Raw genomic sequence first — 27,859 nt, 5'->3', positions numbered from 1 at the left:
GTTCATTTGTGGAATTACTTTCCTTAATGCATTTTAGCCAATCAGTTGTGTTGTGACAAGGTAGGAGTGGTATACAGAAGATAGCCCTATTTGCTAAAAGACCAAGTCCATATTATGGCAAGAACAGCTCAAATAAGCAAAGAAAAACAACAGTCCATAATTACTTTAAGACATGAAGGTCAGTCAATCCGGAACATTTCGAGAACTTTGAAAGTTTCTTGAAGTGCAGTCAACTGTTCAGAGGAGAATCAGACCTTCATGGTCGAATTTCTGCAACAACAAAAAAAACACTGATAAGAAGAAGAAGAGACTTGCTTGGGCCAAGAAACAAGAGCAATGGACATTAGACCAGTGGAAATCTGTCCTTTGGTCTGATGAGTCCAAATTTGAGGTTTTTGGTTCCAACCACCGTGTCTTTATGAGACGCAGAGTAGGTGAACGGATGATCTCTGCATGTGTGGTTCTCACCGTGAAGCATGGAGGAGGTGGTGTGATGGTGCTTTTGCTGGTGACAGTCTGAGTTACTTAGAATTCAAGGCACACTTAACCACCATGGCTACCACTGCATTCTCCAGTGAAACGCCATCCCATCTGGTTTGTGCTTAGTGGGACTATCATTTGTTTTTCAACAGGACAATGACCCAATACACCTCCAGGCTGTGTAAGGGCTATTTGACCAAGAAGGAGAGTGATGGAGTGCTGCATCAGATGACCTGGCCTCCACAATCACCTGACCTCAACCCAGTTGAAATGGTTTGGGATGGGTCGGACCGCAGCGTGAAAGTAAAGCAGCCGCCAACAAGTGCTCATCATATGTGGGAACTCCCAAGACTGTTGGAAAAGCATTCCAGGTGAATATGGTTGAGAGAACACCAATAGTGTGCAAAGGGTGGCTACTTTGAAGAATCTAAAATAAAATATATTTTGGTTACAACGTGATTCCATATGTGTTATTTCATAGTTTTGATGTCTTCACTATTATTTTACAATGTAGAAAATAGTCAAATAAAAGAAAAATCCTTAAATGAGTAGGTGTGTCCAAACTTTTGACTGGTAGTGCATTTCTGTAGGTATGGATCACTGTAAACAAATGCAGAAAAATTACAGTAATTTTCAAAATAATTAGCAAAATTTCCCGAAATCCTAGTTGTAATATTCCCCAAAAATCGTGAGGGAATAAGCAAGAAATCCGATATCCTCCAACCGGGATTTCTGGGAATTTGGGGAAAGTTACCCGGAATTTGGCAACTATAGCAACCAGCACACACTATCACACTGTGTACATAAGAATATCATATTTATCTGAACAAAGACCTAATATCAAATCTTTAAACTATGAAAACTATATGCAAAATAACCATCCAATGGGACGTTATTATTTATCTGTAGCAATAGCATTAATAAACTGTGGTTGAATAGGTAGCTAGGTGGGGAGGGGGTATACACTTTTTTTTGGGGGGGGGGGCATCTATTAACATATAAGGTGAACTGGTGGCTGCTGATGTGAGAATGTCTGGGGTAACTTAAACTTGAGATTGTGAAAGATATAATTTTTTTGCTACCTTTTTCGGTCTAGCCTTATTAACCAATTATTTTAGTTGCACTATAGTTGATTGTCCATCTCTCTTCAGCTGACCTGAACCATTCAACTGTTCCAATATTCCTATTATTTTTCTTACCAGACTCGATCTTTTGTAAAAATGTGTAGAAAATAACATTTTAGAAGTCTACTTATTTGTTGTATTGTTGCTCTTAAAGGGGTTGGTATTGAGAGAATTCAAGATATTTTGGTAACATTTCATGTTATGATTGCGGTGTCAGGCGAATTACAGTGCGTGTACACACATACACTCAGTGGCCAGTTTATTAGGTACACCACCCCGTTCACATAAATGCTTTGCTCTTCCAGTGAGTCAAGTGGATGTGGTTTGCTATATAAAGGAATCAGACAGGCATCGAGACATTCAGTTACTGTTCCATTGACCGTTAGAATGGGGGAAAACTAGTGACCCAAGTGACTGGGCGTGGTATGATCGTTGGTTCCAGTATCTCAGAAACGGCCGGCCTCCTGGGTTTTTCCACTCACGACAGTCAGCGGGAGTCCTGCGGACGAAAACAGCTTGTTGAAGAGAAAGTCGAAGGAGAATGGCAAGAATCGTGCAAGCGAACAGGCGGGCAAATAACGGCGCAGTATAACAGTGGTGTGCTGAACGGCATCTAGGAACGCACAACTCGTCGGACCGGGTTCCGGAATGTTTTCGGACCGGGTTCCGGAATGTTTTCGGACCGGGTTCTGGAATGTTTTCGGACCGGGTTCCACTCCTATCAGCTAAAAACAACAAGAAGAAGAAGCAGCTCCAGCAGGGACGCCATCATCAACACTGGACCACTGAAGAGTGGAAAAACATCACCTGGTCTGACAAATCCCAGTTCCTGTTGCATCATGTTGATGGCAGAGTCAGGATTTAGCGTAAGCAGCATGAGTCCATGGCCCCATCCTGCCTGGTGTCAACGGTACAGGCTGGTGGTGGTGATGTCGGGAATGTTTTTCTGGCACATGTTAGGTCCCTTGATACCAATTTGAGCAAGGTTTCCATGTCCTGAATAATTCAGGCTGTTCTGAACGCAAAGGGGAGTCCAACCTGGTACTAGATGGGTGTACCTAATAAACTGGAAACTGAGTGTATATAAAGTATATTATATTCAGAAGAGTAGCTGTATCTTTCAGAAATGTGGTTGCTTTTGAATCTATAAAGGCATATGGATGGGGCTTCTGTGTTAGGCTGGTATTCAATCAAACACCAGTACAGGAAAATCTGCACTGTGGCAAAACATTACCACTTTGCGGTAACATGAAAGTCGTGATTTGATAAACAATGTTTACTGGTTGAAAAATAATCAAAAAACAAACTCTCACTCGTTTGAATGATTCAAAGAAAGGGTGATTTTTTGTTGTTGTTGTTGCATTGGAGAGAGAGAAAAAAATCCATCTTGTGTCTTTTGATTGGTTTGAATCCAAACCTTCATCTGTTCTGATTAGCAGAGAGAGATACTTCCAGAAACGTTTACTAAAGCACGGTCTGAAACACTTCCTTATTTGAGGTTTTTACCTATTTATTTCCTCCAGATACATTTTTATGCTTCCTGGTTTCTTTCTCATGTTGAAGTAACTGCTCTCTTCTGTGGATTTGTGGAACTAGTTCTGTACTGTAGAATTGTGGTGTCACTTCTAAAGCCCTCCCCATTGGCCAAATGGCTTCTCTCTCTATTGGTTCCTGCTTGGGATTAGATTTTTATAGATTGTTTCTGATTGGAAGTTTTAACTGTCCACTCGCTTATTAAAACACATGAACAGATGCACATGGATGATAGAAATCAAGAGTTCTTGGTTTGGCCCCATACGAGAAACCTCTTCTTTATGCTTCTAGGTAGAACCCTTTTGGTGGTGCGAAAGGTACAACCACGTAGAACATTGCATTAGTGAAAGGAAAGTGTTATCTTTTGGAGGGTTCTCCTTATGGTGGAACAATTTCAGGAACCCTTTTATGGTTCTAGGTAGCGCAGCCTTTTAAGAGGGTACAGCATGTGGTGTTCAACACAACCCAGTCTGACCAAAAGTGGCGCTGTCCAAAGTAAAGATGTGGTCGAGGCGTATGAGACTTAAGGTGTGAAATGGCTGCAGTTCAAATGAGGTTTAAGTTGGTGTGGTTTTAGTTATTTTGTGATAATATATAAGCCTATATACTGTTGGCAACACGGTAGTATTACAATGAACACGACCTAAAGTGCAAGTCCGAAAACCTAAATACCAGGTATTATGCAAAAGTTTTGGGGTCTCATGTCTTTTTATCTTTTGACTCTTTTTCGTTTGTTTTGATTGCTTATGCAGAATTGGTTTTCTAATAAATCTCTAGCTTTTTGAAGTGGGGTAAGATTGAAAAGTTGACATTGTATTGTGAAATAGAGAGTTAAGATAATATATACACATATTAACATTTGATTTGACACACACACACAGTTCTGTCTAAAAGCATAGTGTGAATATGATTAGTTACATTGTGATTCTGTATGGAGGTGAATAAATCCTTTTTATTTTTCCCCTTTAAAAAAAATATACATCTCCTGGTTTTGTTTGTTTCTTCTCTTGAGAATCTGAATTCATGAAGATATATTTTCACCACAAGGTTCTCACCTGTTAAACCCTTTCAAGGAAGCACTTTTTTTTTCTCCTAAACTGATTTTGTGCCGGAGCCTGTATTCTAAGAGAGGACGAGTGCTGATCCTGGATCAGTTCTCTTGACGGCGCTATGGATGCAAGATCGGTATGTTACATTTAAAAAAAAAAAAATTAAAGACAGATTGTTCCTTTTTTTTTTAAAGCAGTTTATTTTTTTTAAAAGGACTTGCAGTGTTAACAGTGATTGACATAGCACTTGTATAGCTTAATCTCTTGGGATCTACGTAAACACAACTGGTACTGTAGAATTTTGTCGGGAAGGAATGGGGGAAAACGAGCAGCAGTAGCTTGCAAAGAGGGGGGGTGGAGCTTCTCGTTCCGGTTCAGCTCCTCATTTTAAACAACGCATCGACCCAGAACTTCAATCAGCTGACCAATTATGCAAGACATTAGTTCTGGATTAAGAACATTTTGATTCCTTATTTGAGCTCTAAAAGCAGATAACACTGAAGCATTCTGAATTTAAAGTGCTTTTTCAACATCAAACACAAAACAGTATTGCAGCAATAACTGACCTTTTTTTATCGGGAAAGAAACGTCACATCCAGAATATTGCAAAGAAAAAACGTGTTTTGCACATCTATATTAAATAAATCACTGTCTTGTCTTTCCATGACTGTCCATGTCTTTCATTTCATTGTATGGTTTGATTTTAAATGGCCCAGTAATGTAAAATAATTTCTGAAACGAATCTACTCTGAGTACAACATATTGTCTGGACAGATGAGAATGGCTATTCATATTTCTTTTATTTACTTAATTTAAAAATGTAAATCAAATAAATGTAACCTAGCCTGAGAAGAAAGAATGCTACAAAATGGGACTTTTTCAGCTAATGCCAGGCATATGCTACACATTTTCATGATCGGGCTGAAATCCTATGAACTTGGGCTAGGTTGTTTTTTGAGAGGTCAAGGACACAACGGCTGTCCCGATACATTTTCTTAAAATGTTGGTCGTGCATCTTGTAGTATGAGCAGTGCTCTAGGACGCGATTGGGCAAGGGGTCTGATGCCAATGAGAACGCCGCATGTGAGACCTAAAAGAGACGGTGAAGAGGGACGCAACAACAAGCCCGGTGTGGACCGAGGTGATGGGAGCCTGATTGGTGGAGCTGTGGAGAAAACACAACTGCCTTTTTTAAATGGGTGAGTTGGTGTTAAGTGGCCCGATGAACAGCGTTTCATAATTATTTTTCCATTGGTCCTTAACGTGAATTCTCCACGCACCGGGGCTATGCAAAATTAACTCCAATATTACGTCCTTATTCTGCGCCTCCCATCGGTTTCTGCACATAATGTGCACTCCAATAAATCAGCTGTTTTTGTTACGACACTTTCCCCCCCCCCTATGACAATGGAAAAAACACTAGGGAATAACAGTGTAACGTGAGCACCCACATCCTGGGGTTGAACATGGACGGAATTAAAGATTTGTGAAAAGGGAATTTTAAAAATAAAATCAGGAAATGTGAGCAATTCCAAGTTACGATTTTAGAAGTATTGTAGCGTATGCCCAACATTGGGATTTGTATTGTGCAATATTATGAGCTGACCCAACACATTGGGAGTACATTCCTGTGGACGGTTATTATTATATTCTGAACTGAAAAAAGTGAAGTTACCCTGTTGGTCAGATTCATGCTGCTCACTCACTCTTTCATGTTATAGAAGAAAGAAAAAAAACAATTTATAGAATTTATACTGCGTGATTAAACTCGGTCAATATGAGCAGTGAGTGAATGTTGGACGGGCGGTACATATGAGGACTTCCATTTTATCTGCTATTTGTATGTTGGGAAGTGGACATGAATATTCAGAATGAATGAAACCCCAAAATTAACTAGCCTGAAATTCAGTCGGTGCTAACATTTCACTCCTTTGCCTCAGGGGGTCACGTTAAATGCAGATTTTTGCGTTGTTCACCACGCCCCCCCCCCCAAAAAAAAATGTTTTTTTTTTAAACGCATGAGTAAATAAGAATTAGTTCTAAACTGACTTAAAAAAAAATATAATTTTTAATGAGAGATATCTTGTTGCGTTTTGGAAACGCAGTTCTAAAATGCTTCTTATTGTAATTTCTGCTCGGCATCAGACCGAACCATTTTGTCCTTCAATTGCACTTCTCCGCTTGGATGAGAATTCACCAACGGGCATTTTATCAGCAGACATCGCTCTGACTGCGTAGCTACTTTCCTCCGGTACAACGATTAACCCGAAGAAAAACATTAGGAGCTGGCTACATTCTTTCTACGATAAACTGAAATCTGATGACCATGCGTCGTTTTAGCAAAAACAAATACCTTCCTTTTTCATTGTAAGCTCATTTACTTGAGTGGCTGCTACGCCAAATAGCATTTACACTTCTGTTGTCATCTGATGAAAATGAAGCTATTTTGTGAATGTGTTGCACTAATGTATTTTCTGTGAAGGAAATCTATAGCTGCACGTTCCTGATCACTCTATTGAAGCAGACAACAAATAAACTCGACTTTCAATATTAAAACGCAGCTGAAATGGTTTAAAAATGCAGATTTCTGAACTCTTAAACACGACCCCCTGTGCCTCCTCACGCCATAAATGTTTGGAGTGCAAATGTTGGCACAAACAGACTAGATTCTCAACGGTAAATAATAAACCATTATTCAGGAAGTCAGATAAAAAATGGGAGGGCTGTCAATTACATTGGTTGTACTCTCCACTTCTCTGGCCCAGTGTCATTTCCTTTTAACGACCACTTGACTTAACGCAACCAATTTGAAAAGAAAATGACTCATCAATACAAAACTGAATGTGCAGTTCAAATGGAATCGACCTCAAACTCTCCCTTCAGAGGTCAAGACGAGCTGTAGCTACTGTACATCTGTCCGACAGACCACGTCCCCAGTCCCAGAGCCTGTATTCACAAAGCTGATCTAGGATCAGGAACCCACTTGTCCATATAATCTTATTCATTATATACACATTATGATATAACCGTCAAAACTGAGCCTAGCTCAGCACTCCTACTCTGCAACATTTGTGAATACAGACCCGGAGCAAACTGACCATCGAGCTAAATGACAACCACTAAGTGATCATGGTATTGAAGGGCATCCTAGCCTCCTCTTCCTCCTCCTCCAGAGCACTCCTCGTCTCCGGCCCATCCGGGCAGAATATGAGCCGGAGCAGCGTCAACCCGCCTCTGACCAGCAGCCTCAGCAACAGGAAAGCAAACGGCACCGTAATCTCCATCAGGTGGAAAATAGACGCGCTGAATTGACTGAGAATACAGGTGAGGAAGAAGGTCCCCAGGGCCACGCACGGGTACAGCGCCAGCTTGGCCAACATGAAGGCGTGCTCACGGCCGCCGTAACGCACATAAGGGTGTAGCGTCTCGCGTTCGCTGAACAGCGCCGCCACCCAGATGGCGAGCTGGAAGACGCCGGCGAAGAAGATGATGACGCAGCTGATCTGGATGGCCTCCAGCTCGTTGCGGGAGTTCCGGGGGAACTCGTGGGTCAGCTGGTAGGCCAAGGGCAGGCCCCCTACGAAGGCCAGAGAGAAGGTGTTGAGGAGGCCCATGAAACGAGTGGTCCTGGATGACGAATCAGAGAGAGGTAGGTAAAAAAAAACACATCAGTCATTGTGAGTAAAACTTTCCCAAATACACAACAGTACAATTCTAATGTACAATACACTCATTTTCTTTACCTTTAACCTGACAACTGCAGATGTTAAAAATATATATTTTAAAAATGTACATTTATTTGATGAATTGAATTTGTTCTATATTACCTGGTGACGTGAAGGAAGAGAGAGTGATGGACAAACCAGAGGAGAGCCACGGTAGCGAAGGAGCCGAAGTAGGCCAGGTACTCTGGGCCATAGTTCTGCAGGGCAGCCACCAGACTGCCACCATACTGTTTCTGGACCATCACTGGGTCGGGGACATTGTCCTCACTGGAAAAATACATCTTTACCATCATTATTTTACAGGGCCTCCTCCCTGCTTAAATAAACATTTACAAATTAGCATCATTTAAATTACAACAATATTCATCTTCCTGCCCCGTCCCTCGCCCGCCTGCCCGCCCGCCAGCCCAAACAAAAACACTAACCATATGTCTAAGATGAGTAGAGTAGCTACGATGGCAAACACGCCGTCGCTGAAGGCCTCCACCCTCTCCTTGCTGAGGGGTTCGTTTGGATGGTAAGTATAAAACATCATGGAATCAGGTGTCTCCTCCACCTGGCCTGAGGGGTAACCAGCACAGCAACATACTTTTGGTCAAGTAGTGTATGTGGACACCTGCTCGTCAAACATCTCATTCTAAAATCACCGGTATTAATATGGTGATGTAACAGCCTCAACTCTTCTGGGGAGGCTTTTCCACTAGATGTTGGAACATTGCTGCTATAACAGCCTCAAATCTTCTGGCAAGGCATTCCACTAGATGTTGGGTCATTGCTGCTATATAACAGCCTCCACTCTTCTGGGAAGGCTTTCCACTAGATGTTGGAACATTGCTGCTATAACAGCCTCCACTCTTCTGGGAAGGCTTTCCACTAGATGTTGGGACATTGCTGCTATGACAGCCTCAAATCTTCTGGGAAGGCTTTCCACTAGATGTTGGGACAATGCTGCAGGGACTTGCTTCCATTCAGACACAAGAGCATTAGTGATGTTGGGCGATTTGGCCTGGCACGCAGTCGGCGTTCCAATTCATCCCAATGGTGTTTGATGGGGTTTAGGTCAGGGTCTGTGCAGGCCAGTCAAGTTCCTCCAGACCGATCTCGACAAACCATTTCTGTATGGATCTAGCTTTGTGCACGGGGGCATAGTCATGCTGAAACTGGTTGACTGAAACCTCAAACTGTTGCTAAAATGTTGGAAGCACAGAATAGTCTATATTGTATGCTGTAGCGTAAAGACTTCCCTTCACTGGAACTAAGGGGCCCGAACCATGAAAAACAGCCCCAGACCATTATTCCTCATCCACCAAACATTACAGTTGGCACTATGCATTGGGGCAGGTAGCGTTCTCCTGGCATCCGCTAAACCCAGATTTATTCGTCAGACTACCAGATGGTGAAGCGTGATTCATCACTCCAGAGAACTCGTTTCCGCTGCTCCAGAGTCCAATGGCGGCGAGCTTTTACACCACTCCAGTCGACACTTGGCATTGTGCATAGTGATCTTAGGCTTGTGTGGCTGCTCGGCCATGGAAACCCATTTCAGTTGACTGGGGGGCAGCTTTAGAAGGGCAGAAATTTGACGAACTGACTTGTTTGAAAGGTGGTATCCTATGACGGTGCCACGTTGAAAGTCACAGAGCTCTTCAGTGAAGCCATTCTACTGCCAATGTTTGTCTATGGAGATTGCATGGGTGTGGCTAAAATAGCCGAAACAACTCATTTGAAGGGGTTTCCACATACATACACTATACCCTATATATACAAAAGTAAAGTCAGCATAACACACAGGTGTAGAACAGCAGTCTGGGGCCTTCTATATTTGGCCTGAACACAACAGATCCAGCAGTCTGGGGGCCTTCTATATTTGGCCTGAACACAACAGATCCAGCAGTCTGGGGGCCTTCTATATTTGGCCTGAACACAACAGATCTCTTCAACTTACAAATGAAATATATTATGATTTAACGGTAGTTAAAGTCCGTCTGTCTTCAACCTCAATGTACTGTTAGGTTATTTGTTTATACCCAACATTTGACAATCTAAATAATACATAAAGACTTTCAACCTAAACGTAGCAATTGGCATCCATGTATAACATACTCACCGATAGCTTTGCTGCGGCACCATTTTAGAGACTGGGAGATGTAAGGCAGGAAGATTACGATGGCTAGGATCACATAGGACTGAAAGACAACGGGAGAACGTTAGGACTGAAAGACAACGTTAGGACTGAAAGACAACGTTAGGACTGAAAGACAACGTTAGGATCACACAGGACTGAAAGACAACGGGACAACGTTAGGACTGAAAGACAATGTTAGGACTGAAAGACAACGTTAGGATCGCACGGGACTGAAAGACAACGGGACAACGTTAGGACTGAAAGACAATGTTAGGACTGAAAGACAACGGGACAACGTTAGGACTGAAAGACAACGTTAGGATCACACGGGACTGAAAGACAACGGGACAACGTTAGGACTGAAAGACACGTTAGGATCACACAGGACTGAAAGACAACGTTAGGATCGCACGGGACTGAAAGACAACGGGACAACGTTAGGACTGAAAGACAACGGGACAACGTTAGGACTGAAAGACAACGTTAGGACTGAAAGACAACGGGACAACGTTAGGACTGAAAGACAATGTTAGGACTGAAAGACAACGGGACAACGTTAGGACTGAAAGACAACGTTAGGATCACACGGGACTGAAAGACAACGGGACAACGTTAGGACTGAAAGACAACGGGACAACGTTAGGACTGAAAGACAACGTTAGGACTGAAAGACAACGTTAGGACTAAAAGACAACGTTAGGACTAAAAGACAACGTTAGGACTAAAAGACAACGTTAGGACTGAAAGACAACGTTAGGACTGAAAGACAACGTTATGACTGAAAGACAATGTTAGGACTGAAAGACAACGGGACAACGTTAGGACTGAAAGACAACGTTAGGATCACACGGGACTGAAAGACAACGGGACAACGTTAGGACTGAAAGACAACGTTAGGACTGAAAGACACGTTAGGATCACACAGGACTGAAAGACACGTTAGGATCAGACAGGACTGAAAGACACGTTAGGATCAGACAGGACTGAAAGACAACGTTAGGACTAAAAGACAACGTTAGGACTGAAAGACAACGTTATGACTGAAAGACAACGTTATGACTGAAAGACAACGTTAGGACTGAAAGACAACGTTAGGACTGAAAAGGACTGAAAGACAACGTTAGGACTGAAAGACAACGTTAGGACTGAAAGACAACGTTAGGACTGAAAGACAACGTTAGTTAGGACTGAAAGACAACGTTAGTTAGGACTGAAAGACAACGTTAGTTAGGACTGAAAGACAACGTTAGGACTGAAAGACAACGTTAGGACTGAAAGACAACGTTAGGACTGAAAGACAACGTTAGGATCACACAGGACTGAAAGACAACGTTAGGACTGAAAGACAACGTTAGGACTGAAAGACAACGTTAGGACTGAAAGACAACGTTAGGACTGAAAGACAACGTTAGGACTGAAAGACAACGTTAGGACTGAAAGACAACGTTAGGATCACACAGGCCTGAAAGACAACGTTAGGACTGAAAGACAACGTTAGGACTGAAAGACAACGTTAGGACTGAAAGACAACGTTAGGACTGAAAGACAACGTTAGGATCACATGGGACTGAAAGACAACGGGAGAACGTTAGGACTAAAAGACAATGCTAGGATCGCACGGGACTGAAAGACAACGTTAGGACTGAAAGACAACGGGACAACGTTAGGACTGAAAGACACGTTAGGACTGAAAGACAACGTTAGGACTGACAATACTGCCCTGGGGCAATAGTTCTAACAATACTGCCCTGGGGCAATAGTTCTAACAATACTGCCCTGGGGCAATAGTTCTAACAATACTGCCCTGGGGCAATAGTTCTAACAATACACACACCTCACTGGGGCAATAGTTCTAACAATACACACACCTCACTGGGGCAATCGTTCTAACAATACACACACCTCACTGGGGCAATAGTTCTAACAATACACACACCTCACTGGGGCAATAGTTCTAACAATACACACACCTCACTGGGGCAATAGTTCTAACAATAGACACACCTCACTGGGGCAATAGTTCTAACAATACACACACCTCACTTTTTTAGTCCCAGAGGAGAGAAGAGGAAAAGGGAGAAGCAGAGAAAACAAAAAGAGAAGACGAGAGAAGAGAAGACGACTGACTTACCATCTGAAAGAAGATGAATGAGAAGATACTGGCGAAGAAGCACATGATGGGGACCCTCATGATGACCTTCAGGATGTGATGTTTATAGAACACCTGGTTCTCCGACACCTGGATCTGGTCGTTGAGCAGGAACGGACGGCTGAAGCCATACACCACTATAACAGCCTGGGGGAGGGAGGGAGGGGGAGGGAGTAGAGGGGACAGAGGGAAGTAGGGAGGGGGGAGTAGAGGGTAGGGAAGTAGAAGGGAAGGAGGGGAGTAGAGAGGGGGAGGGAGTAGAGGGATGTAGAGGAGAGGGAAGGGAGGGATGTAGAGGAGAGGGAAGGAGGGATGTAGAGGGGAGGGAGGTAAGGAGGGATGTAGAGGGGAGGGAGGTAAGGAGGGAAGGTGGGAAGTAGAGAGGGGAGGGAAGGAGGGATGTAGAGGGGAGGGAGGTAAGGAGGGAAGGTGGGAAGTAGAGGGAAGGAGGGAAGTAGAGAGGAGGGAAGTAGAGAGGGAGGGAGGTAAGGAGGGATGTAGAGGGGAGGGGTAAGGGATTCAACCATAGTTTTACTGTGTAATTACACCAAGAAAAACAACATGTAATGATGCGGAAGGTTGCGAGTTAAGAAATGACACAAACACACCGTATCCTCACCTGAATGAAGCCTAACACCATGACGCAGGCACAGAACAGGAGGATTCCCAAGATGTTCTCAGGAAACGTCGCCATGAGGGAGAACTGCAGAGGAAAACAAATGATGTGGAAAAAGGGACTGTTCTTATTGAACAAGTTCAGACAGCAACTCCCCATTTAATATGATGACATTTACCTACCAGTCAGCCAGTCAGTCAGGTAGTCAGTCAGTAGAGCCGGGACCATACCAGCCAGTCAGTAGAGCCGGCACCATACCAGCCAGTCAGTAGAGCCGGGACCATACCAGCCAGTCAGTAGAGCCGGCACCATACCAGCCAGTCAGTCAGTAGAGCCGGGACCATACCAGCCAGTCAGTAGAGCCGGGACCATACCAGCCAGTCAGTAGAGCCGGGACCATACCAGCCAGTCAGTAGAGCCGGGACCATACCAGCCAGTCAGTCAGTAGAGCCGGGACCATACCAGCCAGTCAGTCAGTAGAGCCGGGACCATACCAGCCAGTCAGTCAGTAGAGCCGGGACCATACCAGCCAGTCAGTCAGTAGAGCCGGGACCATACCAGCCAGTCAGTCAGTAGAGCCGGGACCATACCAGTCAGTCAGTCGAGCCGGGACCATACCAGTCAGTCGAGCCGGGACCATACCAGCCAGTCAATAGAGCCGGGACCATACCAACCAGTCAGTCAGTAGGGCCGGGACCATACCAGCCAGTCAGTAGAGCCGGGACCATAACAGCCAGTCAGTCAGTAGAGCCGGGACCATACCAGCCAGTCAGTAGAGTCGGGACCATACCAGCCAGTCAGTAGAGTCGGGACCATACCAGCCAGTCAGTAGAGTCGGGACCATACCAGCCAGTCAGTAGAGCCGGGACCATACCAGCCAGTCAGTAGAGCCGGGACCATACCAGCCAGTCAGTCAGTAGAGCCGGGACCATACCAGCCAGTCAGATACAAAGCAGATTTAACTTTGTTTAGGAAAAACGACCTTAATGTTGGTAACAAACACGTTGTCATCCACAGTTATATGTATTTATTATCCAGGCTACACACAATATATTACATACTAAAAGGACCAACGAATTGTCTGTTTCATGTTTTTTTGCCATGGACAAAATATGACGATACGGGTATGGTCTCGGCCCTATCGGTCAGTCAGTGTGAAGTTCACATCCACCCCTGACTGATCTAACCCGATTCAGACTCACTGTGTACGGCAGAAAGGTGATCAACATCATACAAGCCTAGAAGAGAAAAAGGGAAGGTTTAAGACCACAGTAAAACACATGGCTTCACTACATGGTGAATCATACCACCGTTACAATGACAGAAGTGAAACTGTTTTAGTGAGTTAATGAAAGGACATGTCCTATATCCTGACCAACTGGCCCGGTGCTTTGATGCTGTATCCTGACCAACTGGCCCAGTGCTTTGATGCTGTATCCTGACCAACTGGCCCGGTGCTTTGATGCTATACCCTGACCAACTGGCCCAGTGCTTTGATGCTACATCATGACCAACTGGCCCAGTGCTTTGATGCTGTATCATGACCAACTGGCCCGGTGCTTTGATGCTGTATCCTGACCAACTGGCCCAGTGCTTTGATGCTACATCATGACCAACTGGCCCAGTGCTTTGATGCTATACCCTGACCAACTGGCCCGGTGCTTTGATGCTGTATCCTGACCAACTGGCCCAGTGCTTTGATGCTACATCATGACCAACTGGCCCAGTGCTTTGATGCTATACCCTGACCAACTGGCCCAGTGCTTTGATGCTGTATCCTGACCAACTGGCCCGGTGCTTTGATGCTGTATCCTGACCAACTGGCCCAGTGCTTTGATGCTGTATCCTGACCAACTGGCCCAGTGCTTTGATGCTGTATCCTGACCAACTGGCCCGGTGCTTTGATGCTGTATCCTGACCAACTGGCCCAGTGCTTTGATGCTACATCATGACCAACTGGCCCAGTGCTTTGATGCTACATCATGACCAATTGGCCCAGTGCTTTGACGCTACATCATGACCAACTGGCCCGGTGCTCTGATGCTGTATCCTGACCAACTGGCCCAGTGCTTTGATGCTGTATCCTGACCAACTGGCCCAGTGCTCTGATGTGTATCCTGACCAACTGGCTTGATGCTATACCCTGACCAACTGGCCCAGTGCTTTGATGCTGTATCCTGACCAACTGGCCCAGTGCTTTGATGCTGTATCCTGACCAACTGGCCCAGTGCTTTGATGCTACATCATGACCAACTGGCCCAGTGCTTTGATGCTACATCATGACCAACTGGCCCAGTGCTTTGATGCTACATCCTGACCAACTGGCCCAGTGCTTTGATGCTACATCCTGACCAACTGGCCCAGTGCTTTGATGCTGTATCCTGACTAACTGGCCCAGTGCTTTGATGCTACATCCTGACCAACTGGCCCAGTGCTTTGATGCTGTATCCTGACCAACTGGCCCAGTGCTCTGATGCTATATCCTGACCAACTGGCTTGATGCTATACCCTGACCAACTGGCCCAGTGCTTTGATGCTGTATCCTGACCAACTGGCCCAGTGCTTTGATGCTGTATCCTGACCAACTGGCCCAGTGCTTTGATGCTGTATCCTGACCAACTGGCCCAGTGCTTTGATGCTGTATCCTGACCAACTGGCCCAGTGCTTTGGTGTTGTATTCTGAAGGTTCATGTCCCAAAGTGGGCACACAATATTAGAGGTATATTGAGCCATTTTGTGTTGTGATGTACTGTGATCCAGTGTTGTGTGGTGTGCTGCAGGGTGGTGTGGTGTAGTGCAGGGTGGTGTGGTGTAGTGCAGGGTGGTGTGGTGTGCTGCAGGGTGATGTGGTGTGGTGTGCTGCAGGGTGATGTGGTGTGGTGCAGGGTGGTGTGGTGTGCTGCAGGGTGATGTGGTGTGGTGCAGGGTGGTGTGGTGTGCTGCAGGGTGGTGTGGTGTGGTGTGCTGCAGGGTGATGTGGTGTAGTGCAGGGTGATGTGGTGTACAGGGTGCAGGGTGGTGTGGTGTGATGTGCTGCAGGGTGATGTGGTGTGGTGCAGGGTGGTGTGGTGTGCTGCAGGGTGGTGTGGTGTGCTGCAGGGTGGTGTGGTGTGCTGCAGGGTGATGTGGTGTGCTGCAGGGTGATGTGGTGTGGTGTGCTGCAGGGTGGTGCGGTGTGCTGCAGGGTGGTGCGGTGTGATGCAGGGTGGTGTGGTGTGCTGCAGGGTGGTGCGGTGTGATGCAGGGTGGTGTGGTGTGCTGCAGGGTGGTGTGGTGTGCTGCAGGGTGGTGTGGTGTGGTGTGCTGCAGGGTGATGTGGTGTGGTGTGCTGCAGGGTGATGTGGTGTGCTGCAGGGTGGTGTGGTGTGCTGCAGGATGGTGCGGTGTGATGCAGGGTGGTGTGGTGTGCTGCAGGGTGGTGTGGTGTGCTGCAGGGTGGTGCGGTGTGATGCAGGGTGGTGTGGCGTGCTGCAGGGTGGTGCGGTGTGATGCAGGGTGGTGTGGTGTGATGCAGGGTGGTGCGGTGTGATGCATGGTGCTGCAGTTTGAGAACCAGTAGTTCTTACTAGGTTGAGAAGTGCAAGGCAGTCATCAATACGTTCAATGACTTGAAATAACCTGTAAAAACACAGAGAGAGAAAGACGTGACCATCAGTGCATGTCTGAATGGTCAAACATGATACTGTTTAACGCGGCAGTCAGTGCTTCCTTCCTTCCTACCTACCTTCCTTCCTTCCTTTAAGTTATCACAGATCTCAAATAAAATAACATTTTAATAGTGTTAAATGCTGAATACAACAGGTGTAGTAGACCTCACAGTGAAATGCTGAATACAACAGGTGTAGTAGACCTCACAGTGAAATGCTGAATACAACAGGTGTAGTAGACCTCACAGTGAAATGCTGAATACAACAGGTGTAGTAGACCTCACAGTGAAATGCCGAATACAACAGGTGTAGTAGACCTCACAGTGAAATGCCGAATACAACAGGTGTAGTAGACCTCACAGTGAAATGCCGAATACATCAGGTGTAGTAGACCTCACAGTGAAATGCCGAATACAACAGGTGTAGTAGACCTCACAGTGAAATGCTGAATACAACAGGTGTAGTAGACCTCACAGTGAAATGCTGAATACAACAGGTGTAGTAGACCTCACAGTGAAATGCCGAATACAACAGGTGTAGTAGACCTCACAGTGAAATGCTGAATACAACAGGTGTAGTTGACCTTACAGTGAAATGCTGAATACAACAGGTGTAGTTTGGCCCAGGTCAGGAAGCTCTCGATGGTGCAGCTGTAGAACCTTTTGAAGATCTGAGGAGAACCCATGCCAAATATTTTCAGTCTTCTGAGGGGGAATAGGTTTAGTCATGCCCTCTTCACAACTCTCTTGGTGTGCTTGGACCATGTTAGTTTGTTGGTGATGTGGACACCAAGGAACTTGAAGCTCTCAACCTGCTCCACTGCAGCCTCGCCAATGAGAATGGGGGGGTGCTCGGTCCTCCTTTTCCTGTAGTCCACAATCATTTCCTTTGTCTTGATCACATGGAGGGAGAGGTTGTTGTCCTGGCACCACACGGCCAGGTCTCTGGTCTCCTGCCTATAGGCTGTCTTGTCGTTGTCTGTGATCTGGCCTAACACTTGTGTCATCGGCAAATTGAATGATATTGTTGGAGTCGTGCCTGGCCGTGCTGTCATGAGTGAATAGGGAATACAGGAAGGGGCTGAGCACACACCCTTGAGGGGCCCCTGTGTTGAAATTCAGCATGGCGGATGTGTTGTTGCCTACCCTTACCACCTGGGGGCGGCCCGTCAGGAAGTACAGGATCCAGTTGCAGAGGGAGGTGTTTAATCCCAGGGTCCTTATTGATGTAGCTTATTGATGAGCTTTAAGGGCACTATGGTGTTTAACGCTGAGCTGTAGTCAATGAACAGCATTCTCACATAGGTGTTCCTTTTGTCCAGGTGTGAAAGGGTAGTGTGGAGTGCAATAGAGATTGCATCATTTGTGGATCTGTTGGGGCGGTATGCAAATTGGAGTGGGTCTAGGGTTTCTGGGATAATGGTGTTGATGTGAGCCATTACCAGCCTTTCAAAGCACTTCATGACTACAGACGTGAGTGCTACAGGTTGGTAGTCATTTAGGCAGGTTACCTTAGTGTTCTTGGGCACAGGCACTATGGTGGTCTGCTTAAAACATGTTGGTATTACAAACTCGGACAGGGAGAGGTTGAAAATATCAGAGAAGACACTTGATAGTTGGTCAGCGCATGCTCACAGTACATGCTCACTGGTAATCCGTCTGGCCCTGCGGCCTTGTGAATGTTGACCTGTCTAAAGGTCTTACTCACATCGGTTGCGGAGAGCGTGATCACACAATCGTCCGGTACAGCTGGTGCTCTCATGCATGTTTCAGTGTTATTTGCCTCGAAGCGAGCATAGAAGTAGTTTAGCTCATCTGGTAGGCTCTTGTCACTGGGCAGCTCTCGGCTGTGCTTCCCTTTGTAGTCTGTAATAGTTTACAAGCCCTGCCACATCCGACGAGTGTCGGAGCTAGTATGATTTGATCTTAGTCCTGTACTGACGATTGCCTGTATGATGGTTTGTCGGAGGGCATAGCGGGATTTCTTGTAAGCTTCCGGGTTAGAGTCCCGCTCCTTGAAAACGGCAGCTCTAGCCTTTAGCAGTGCAAATGTTGCCTGTAATCCATGGCTTCTGGTTGGGATATGTACGTACAGTCACTGTGGGGACGACGTCATCGATGCATTATTGATGAAGCCAATAGTGGCAGGGTAGCCTAGTGGTTAGAGCGTTGGACTAGTAACCAGCAGGTAGCCTAGTGGTTAGAGCGTTGGACTAGTAACCAGCAGGTAGCCTAGTGGTTAGAGTGTTGGACTAGTAACCAGCAGGTAGCCTAGTGGTTAGAGTGTTGGACTAGTAACCAGCAGGTAGCCTAGTGGTTAGAGTGTTGGACTAGTAACCAGCAGGTAGCCTAGTGGTTAGAGCGTTGGACTAGTATCCAGCAGGTAGCCTAGTGGTTAGAGCGTTGGACTAGTATCCAGCAGGTAGCCTAGTGGTTAGAGCGTTGGACTAGTAACCAGCAGGTAGCCTAGTGGTTAGAGCGTTGGACTAGTAACCAGCAGGTAGCCTAGTGGTTAGAGCGTTGGACTAGTAACCAGCAGGTAGCCTAGTGGTTAAGAGTGTTGGACTAGTATCCAGCAGGTAGCCTAGTGGTTAGAGCGTTGGACTAGTAACCAGCAGGTAGCCTAGTGGTTAGAGTGTTGGACTAGTAACCAGCAGGTAGCCTAGTGGTTAGAGCGTTGGACTAGTGACCAGCAGGTAGCCTAGTGGTTAGAGTGTTGGACTAGTAACCAGCAGGTAGTCTAGTGGTTAGAGTGTTGGACTAGTAACCAGCAGGTAGCCTAGTGGTTAGAGTGTTGGACTAGTAACCAGCAGGTAGCCTAGTGGTTAGAGTGTTGGACTAGTAACCAGCAGGTAGCCTAGTGGTTAGAGTGTTGGACTAGTAACCAGCAGGTAGCCTAGTGGTTAGAGCGTTGGACTAGTAACCAGCAGGGTAGCCTAGTGGTTAGAGTGTTGGACTAGTAACCAGCAGGTAGCCTAGTGGTTAGAGCGTTGGACTAGTAACCAGCAGGTAGCCTAGTGGTTAGAGCGTTGGACTAGTAACCAGCAGGTAGCCTAGTGGTTAGAGCGTTGGACTAGTGACCAGCAGGTAGCCTAGTGGTTAGAGTGTTGGACTAGTAACCAGCAGGTAGCCTAGTGGTTAGAGTGTTGGACTAGTAACCGGAAGGTAGCCTAGTGGTTAGAGCGTTGGACTAGTAACCAGCAGGTAGTCTAGTGGTTAGAGTGTTGGACTAGTAACCAGCAGGTAGCCTAGTGGTTAGAGTGTTGGACTAGTAACCAGCAGGTAGCCTAGTGGTTAGAGTGTTGGACTAGTAACCAGCAGGTAGCCTAGTGGTTAGAGTGTTGGACTAGTAACCAGCAGGTAGCCTAGTGGTTAGAGCGTTGGACTAGTAACCAGCAGGGTAGCCTAGTGGTTAGAGTGTTGGACTAGTAACCAGCAGGTAGCCTAGTGGTTAGAGCGTTGGACTAGTAACCAGCAGGTAGCCTAGTGGTTAGAGCGTTGGACTAGTAACCAGCAGGTAGCCTAGTGGTTAGAGCGTTGGACTAGTAACCGGAAGGTTGCCTAGTGGTTAGAGCGTTGGACTAGTAACCAGCAGGTAGCCTAGTGGTTAGAGTGTTGGACTAGTAACCGGAAGGTAGCCTAGTGGTTAGAGCGTTGGACTAGTAACCAGCAGGTAGCCTAGTGGTTAGAGCGTTGGACTAGTAACCAGCAGGTAGCCTAGTGGTTAGAGCGTTGGACTAGTAACCGGAAGGTTGCAAGTTCAAACCCCTGAGCTGACAACGTACAACGTACTGTCGTTCTGCCCCTGAACAGGCAGTTAACCCACTGTTCCTAGGCCGTCATTGAAAATAAGAAATTGTTCTTAACTGACTTGCCTAGTTAAATAAAGGTTAAAAAAAAAAAAAAATAAAAAATTTTTTTTTTAAATGACTGATGTGGTGTACTCCTCAATGCCATTGGAGGAATCCCAGAACATGTTCCAGTCTGTGCTACAAAAACAGTCCTGTAGCTTAGCATCTGCTTCATCTGACCGCTTTTTTATTGATCTGGTTACCGGTGTTTCCTGCTTTCATTTTTGCTGTCAACAGGAATCAGGAGGATAGAATTGTGGTCAGATTTGCGAAATGGAAGGCGAGGTAGAGCGTTGTATGCGTCTCTGTGTGTGGAGTAGAGGTGGTCCATACACATTTAACATGCTGATAGAAATTTGGTAAAACGGATTTAAGTTTCCCTGGATTAAAGTCCCCGGCTACTAGGAGTGCCGCCTCTGGGTGGGCGTTTTCTTGTTTGCTTATGCTCATTCAATGCTGTCTTAATGCCAACCTCTGACTGTGGGGGTATGTACAACTACAAAGAATACAGATGAAAAGTCTCTCGGTAGGTAGTGTGGTTTACAGCCTATCATGAGATACTCTACCTCAGGCGAGCAATAGCTCAAGACTTCTCTAGATATCGTGCATCAGCTGTTTAAAAAAATACAAAGACCGCCGCCCCTTGTCTTACCAGATGCTGCTGTTCTATCCTGCCGGTACAGCGTATAACCAGGCAGATGTTTGTTGGTAAATACCTGTATGATGTTAAATACATAGTATAACCAGCCAGCTGTATGTTGATATTGTCGTCATTCAGCCACGACTCCGTGAAGAATAAGATGTTACCGTTTTTAATGTCCCGGTGGTAGTTTAATCTTCCACGTAACTTGTCGATTTTATTGTCCAAAGATTGCACGTTTGCTAGCAGAATTGAGGGAAGTGGGGTTTTATTCGCCCGCCTTCGAATTCTCAGGAGGCAGCCCGCTCTCCGGCCCCTCTTTACGCAGATCATGAGGGTCGTGGCCTGTTCCCGAAGGAGCCGTATCTCCTCCTCCGCCTCGTCAGAGTCGTGAAAGAAGAAAAATTATTCTGCTAGTCCGTGGTGAGTAATCGCATTCCTGATGTCTAGAAGTTATTTTCAGTCATATGAGATGGTAGCGGCAACATTATGCACAAAATATATTTTAAAAAAAACTAAGTTACAAACAACGCAGATAAACAAACAAAAAAAACAGTTGGGGGGGACATAAAACCAGCGCCATCTTACTTTATCCAATCTAAAAGTTTGATTAGTGAAACTCGTTATGTGGTAACCTTGTGTAACAGTATAACTTCATACTGTCCCCTCGCCCATACCCGGGCGCGAACCAGGGACCCTCTGCACACATCAACAACAGTCAGCCTCGAAGCATCGTTACCCATCGCTCCACAAAAGCCGCGGCCCTTGCAGAGCAAAGGGGAACCACTACTTCAAGGTCTCAGAGCGAGTGACGTCACCGATTGAAACGCTATTTAGCGCGAACACCGCTAACTAAGCTAGCCGTTTCACATCCGTTACACTTGCTTACACCTATCCAATCAATATAGGCTAACTTTGTGCTTACCTCAGGAAAACAAGAAACAAAAGGTTTATTTGAACAGGGCATATGATAATCATGACCTATGACCTTACCTGATATGAGCAGCCCATGCTACGGTCACTATGAGGAAGGTCATCAGGTACACAGCTATCTTAGTGGTGAGCAGAACCTGCAGACTCTCCTTCAATTCCTACCAGACAGACAGAGATACTTTTTATTCAAGAGTTTCATCAGATGTTTCTGTATCAATTTTCAGAATATATTATTGGTCATATTCTATATATGTTATCACGTTATTAGCCTACATATATATTATAGCGTAACTAACCAGGTTTACCTACCTCGTTATCTTGGACCTTTGTATGTGCAACAGGTAATATCTGCAAATACATAGATACCATCAAATCTAATTGTATTTGTCACATGCTTCGTACACAACAGTGAAATGCGTACATACGGGTAATTTTCCAACAATGCAGAGTTAAAGATAAAACTTTTTTTTTTTTTTTTAAATGTTTTTAAATAGTCCAACGGTGATTAGCTTGTTGCTCCATTTCAATAAATATCGAGGGTCTTATTCAGGTGACATGATCGACGCTTGGCTGCCGCTTGACAAATAATAACAATCAAATCAAGCTAGCTAGACTATTACCCGCAAGTACCAAGATCAGAGTGGGCACATTCTCTATATAACGCAACATGTCGTGACAAAACCATCAGTAGAGTTGAAAATGCGATAGAAACACATTTCATTGATATATTTTTTTAAATTCCGTACATGGGAATCGAAACGCAAAAAGTTATGTGCAATACGTCATCACGCACACGCTTTTAATTCACAACAGGTAAATTTGATGGAAACATCTTTGGTGGGAAAATGTTCATTGTTTTTATGCGTATTTTTGAATATTCGCATGAAAATCTGTCACCAATTGGATGGAAACATGGCTAATGGCTGCCATGTTCACCCTATTCTGGAAATTTGAGGGTTTAGGAGTTGACATAACCCCTCTTGTAATTTGATTTAATATCGATAGTTAATAGACTGCTACCAAGCTAGAAATGCACATTATGTCCACAGAGTTTATTAAAATGTCCCTGCTTCTCCCTACCTACCATAACAGTGGCTATGATTGAGATGAGCGCGTCACTGTATGCCAGCAGCCGGTGGGAAGACTGCGTACTACTGTGTCCATCCCTCTCCGACGGTGTAACACTCTCCATGAACGAAGAGCCATGACTTCTTAATATCCTCTTCTTCTCCATCTCCTCATCAACGTGATGCTCTATGATCTCGGTGTCGCCGTTTTCTCCCATTTTATCCGGTAACAGCACGATTCAAGTGACAAACGGGGTGGACGGGCGGCGGAGCTGCAAACATCCGAGCACGGGATCTTTGTTTGCAAATAAGAATGACAGCTGAGCTGAGTGAGATCGTGAAGATACCGGAAGAGCCCGTTTAATGGCAAGGCAGCCTTGGGAAGTACTGCGCAGATGCATGATTTGAGATAAACGAATCCTCAAATCAGAGCTCTTCAAGGAAGTGATTAACCTAACGTAGCTGGCAGGAAGTGACAAAAACACTCCGCATGTGCGTTGGCCAAAAGGCTACTACATAATTTAAAGATAAAAAATTGTATGAAATAAATAATATGCTTATGCGTACGTTATAGACGTGCTTCAAACCGCCAGATATGTAGTCTATTCATCCATTTGAGCCCATAATTTTGGGTGCGTTCCAGGTGATCTTTATTACAGTCAAACTGCAGAAGACCAGATCACACAAAAACGTCTAAGGAACCAAACACCACATTAGCTTATGACAGAGCATTTTTCTTCTGAGATATGACCAATGACTTAGTGATGAATGGTCAGTGATGACTTCACTAGTCCAGGTGTGTGTGTGTGTGTCAAATGGCGCTCTATTCCTTAGTGCTGTACACGTGTTTAGCAGTTGTTATTGCGGTGGTAGCAAAATGCTTTCGTGCAATCCTTTTGACTAGAGCCTCGTGGGCCCTAGTTGACCCTTAGTAATTAAATATCTAGTTTTCACTCGCATCTCCTTAGTTTTTCTCCTGTCTGATATGACAGTTTCCTGTCTTTAAGAGGTTAAAAGAAAACTCTCACAGAGAGCTGTATGTCAGTGTAGAGAAACACACTGTAACATATACACAACCAAGATAACAGAGATGACAGTGTTTGTCAGGGGATTCTGAAGTCCAAGAGGTTGAAACAAACCTTTCTGACGATTCAGCAACAATACGAAGACCAACGAGCAGAAAACCGACAAGTGGCCCAAAAATCAATTTCTTTATATATCCGATATGTTAGTGTTGTGTTTTCACATTGCTACAGGTAATAATAAAAAAATGTATTGAGATAATTCATTTTACCTTATTATTCAATATATTCTGACTTGTACCAAGTTTTTAAGAAGAAAAAAATAAATACATGTAAAACATATATACCAAATCAAAATCAAATGTATTTATAGAGCCCTTCGTACATCAGCTGATATCTCAAAGTGTTGTACAGAAACCCAGCCTAAAACCCCAAACAGCAAGCAATGCAGGTGTAGAAGCACCAGTGGGTTAAGAATCAGTGGTGTGTATTTGTGGATGCCAAGCTTCTCCAAATATTTGACCAATGAATTTAAAAATATATATATATTTATCTTAAGTCTCTTGTGTTTTCATATTTTTTAGTCAATTAAGCAAGTGGCTGAATCTCACTGGAGAAGTCATCCGAGCAAGGGAAACAGCGCCCCCTCTGTCTCGGTATGTGTAGCTCATGTATCTGATGCCGTCTGGACAGTGAAACAGCGCCCCCTCTGTCTCGGTATGTGTAGCTCATGTATCTGATGCTGTCTGGACAGCGAAACAGCGCCCCCTCTGTCTCGGTATGTGTAGCTCATGTATCTGATGCCGTCTGGACAGTGAAACAGCGCCCCCTCTGTCTCGGTATGTGTAGCTCATGTATCTGATGCTGTCTGGACAGGGAAACAGCGCCCCCTCTGTCTCGGTATGTGTAGCTCATGTATCTGATGCTGTCTGGACCAAAAGAGTAGGACATGTTGCCGCAGTAGCATTTGATTGATTGATGCCAGCAAACATTTGGCTTCACTTGATTAAAAAATATATATTAAATTAGCCAATCAGCATTGGGTTGTCCTGGTGCAGCAAAACGCCTCCCAGGGGAAGCCAGTTTGGATTTGGCTTCACACCAATCACTTCCTAAGTAAAATGTAATTTAAAAAAAAGCGTGTCTGTTTCTGTTGATGTCCTGCTAGCTTGCTAAATTGTCCCTTTCCTAATCCATGGATGGAGATGTGGATTTGACTTAATTCTCCAATGATTATAACGGCGATGCATAAATTGATAATGTTGTGCCACTGGCCTGAGACGATTGAAGTTCAATATGTAACCTAGTAGTCGCACGTTAAACTAGCTAGCTAACTTAGCTGGTTCATTGTTGCCCATGCCAGGAAATTAGGCTACTACTAGCATTTTAGCTACGACAACAATATGACAGAGCCATATTTCTTTAACTAGGCAAGTCAGTTAAGAACAAATGATGTCTAGGAACAGTGGGTTAACTGACTGTTCAGGGGCAGAACGACAGATTTGTACCTTGTCAGCTCAGGGGTTTGAACTTGCAACCTTCCGGTTACTAGTCCAACGCTCTAACCACTAGGCTACCCTGCCATTTTGATTACATGAAATACAGGATGGCATTGGCATGAGGTAATATTTTTAGCACACACATGATATTTAGCAATGTTGATTAAAATGTTTGTTTTTTTGTATCTTTAAGTTTGTTTTCAGTGTGTTAAACTAAGCCTATATAGCCTTGTTGATTTGATGATGTTTAAGTTGAAATGGTGCTGGTTAAACCCAAGTCAAACAAGTAAATGCATTTTTTCTGGAGGGGGGTTAAGTGAAATCACTTCATTATCTCAATACAATATTAAAATGTTAGGTAAGATTGACATTTCTTGCAGCGTAGTAAAGCTTAATCTGTGTTTTTGGAAACTGGCCTTGTGTCTTGTTGAAGTCAGTAGCTCCACTCCAACCATGTAACAGTATAACTTTAGACCGTCCCCTCGCCCATACCCGGGCGCGAACCAGGGACCCTCTGCACACATCAACAACAGTCACCCTCGAAGCATCGTTACCCATCGCTCCACAAAACCCGGGACCCTTGCAGAGCAAAGGAGAACCACTACTTCAAGGTCTCAGAGCAAGTGACGTCACCGATTGAAACGCTATTTAGCGCGAACCAACGCTAACTAAACTAGCCGTTTCACATCCGTTACACATGTTCAGTGATGCAGGGTCTGTGTCCCAAACGGCACCCTATTCCCTATACACTCCATTTGACTAGAACACTATGGGACCCGGGTCAGAAGTAATGCGCTCCATAGGAAATAGGGTGCCATTTGGGTTGAATACAGGGTCATAAATTTAAAGGCATTGTTCAGGCGTTCGGCGGATTCTGCATTCACGGTAAACACTGAATACGTCAGCTCAATCGGAAATTGTATTTAAATGGCAATTACGGATTGAATAGAGCTGAACATCCACAATACGGACTGAATAGAGCTGAACATCCACAATACGGACTGAATAGAGCTGAACATCCACAATACGGACTGAATAGAGCTGAACATCCACAATACGGACTGAATAGAGCTGAACATCCACAATACGGACTGAATAGAGCACTTACTCTTTGTTTGAACTCATAGAAAAACATTGAAAACATCCAGGGATGGCAGTCAAACATAGTGATGAAGAGGATCGAGGAGCAGTTTAAAATGGAGATGCAGGTCTACACACAGGATGATATCTTCTTTGAAACATTGAATCCAGAGGAGGAAACCCCCAGACTGCTCCGGTTACGATTAACTATGAGTTAGAATGCACTACCAACTGGGCACAGACGTCAATTCAAACGTCTATTCCACATTGGTTCGACATCATTTCCTCGAAATGAGGTGGAAACGTAGATTCAACCAGTGTGTGAGTTTCAACTTGAAGATATAAAGTACACTAGGTACGTGCAGAAGGATATATACCAGGATGAAAATCATGCAGCATCTAACAGTTATTGCGCCAACTCCAGTTAATCTGACTGGATAAATAGAAAAACGGCTTAATGTCCAGAATTTCACAGTATCCCTTTAACTTTAGTGGTTAAAATACCCATAGTCACAAATGAACCCCTAACATCCCCAACAACTGATTGCTAGCTCTGAAGTTAACACGCTAGTTCTGACAATCTTGGTTAACCCAGAACTAAAAGTCTCACGTAATTGGTCAACTGCTCAATGACGTTCTGAGTCCAAACGCGTTAAGAGAAGCGATGCAGTGATCGAGACGCTCCATCATCTCTCTCTTTACAAACTACGGGACGTTTACGGGCCGAATGACCCCTGCCCCTTCCCGAAATGCAAAAACAAATGCTAACATCTGTGAAATCGTGATTTGTCTAAATAACCAGTGATGAAAAAAAAACAAGCCCTGGAACTATTGCTGCTCGTTGTCCAATAGTATAAAGACAAACCTATGGTACCATTCATGTTTACGTCGTCTGGCCACGAGAGATTAGCCCCGAAAAAACAGAGAATTGTCAGGCGTCACTCCAGGTCTCACTTAAAGTTTATTTTCCTCTCCCCTCCCGCCTACCTCTCTCTCAGATCGTGGTGCAGCGACTGGCGGACCAGGTGCCCATGCTGATCCGTTACTTCATCCTGAAGGAGTCAGCCAGGATCCTTTGCAGTGAGATGTTGGACCTGCTGAACAGCGATGACTTGGACGCGATGCTGACGGAGGAATCAGAGATTGACCGAAGAAGATCAGCTTTACGGTCCCGTGTGGAGCGTCTTGGACTGGCCAATGACAAGATCAGTAGCCTATGAGAACAGAGTGGGTTTTTGACAATGACAAAAATCTGAGATTTTGTCACAAAATATTAGTTTAAGTATAATCTGATTCAATTTTACACAAAAATATTTTGAT

General features: G+C 44.8%; 2 protein-coding genes across 6 annotated transcripts in view; one reads left to right on the top strand and one right to left on the bottom strand.

Moving 5' to 3' along the window:
* LOC115123851 (phosphatidate cytidylyltransferase 1-like) overlaps positions 1-4,848 on the top strand; it is a 56,470-nt gene extending 51,622 nt beyond the window's left edge. For 2 of the 3 annotated variants that reach the window (XM_065026900.1, XM_065026902.1), the window contains one exon: positions 633-4,848. In XM_065026900.1, the coding sequence (XP_064882972.1) occupies positions 633-855 (223 nt within the window). In that variant the 3' untranslated portion in view covers positions 856-4,848. The remainder of the gene's footprint in view (positions 1-632) is intronic. The other variant, XR_010465652.1, reaches the window with a different exon arrangement.
* On the bottom strand, positions 4,384-23,309 carry tmem175 (transmembrane protein 175). Of its 3 annotated transcripts, XM_065026894.1 has the most exons (11): positions 22,956-23,309; positions 22,181-22,219; positions 21,932-22,029; positions 16,368-16,419; positions 14,004-14,039; positions 12,805-12,888; positions 12,168-12,332; positions 10,019-10,097; positions 8,337-8,472; positions 8,014-8,178; positions 4,384-7,813 (listed from the first exon to the last, which is right to left on the bottom strand). In XM_065026894.1, the coding sequence occupies exons 1-11, from the start codon at positions 23,154-23,156 to the stop codon at positions 7,306-7,308; spliced, it is 1,563 nt and encodes a 520-aa protein (XP_064882966.1). In that variant the 5' UTR covers positions 23,157-23,309; the 3' UTR covers positions 4,384-7,305. The 3 variants fall into 3 exon arrangements, with proteins under 3 accessions (XP_064882966.1, XP_064882967.1, XP_064882968.1); XM_065026895.1 differs by lacking the exon at positions 14,004-14,039; XM_065026896.1 differs by lacking the exons at positions 16,368-16,419; positions 22,181-22,219; positions 22,956-23,309 and having other exon boundaries at positions 21,932-22,025.
* Positions 23,310-27,859: the final 4,550 nt, after the last annotated feature.

The sequence above is a fragment of the Oncorhynchus nerka genome, linkage group LG13, assembly GCF_034236695.1.
Source record: "Oncorhynchus nerka isolate Pitt River linkage group LG13, Oner_Uvic_2.0, whole genome shotgun sequence".
In the NCBI taxonomy this organism is placed as follows: domain Eukaryota; kingdom Metazoa; phylum Chordata; class Actinopteri; order Salmoniformes; family Salmonidae; genus Oncorhynchus; species Oncorhynchus nerka.
The sequence above is the reverse complement of the archived record's forward strand: the minus strand, read 5'-3'. Positions and strand labels throughout refer to the sequence as shown.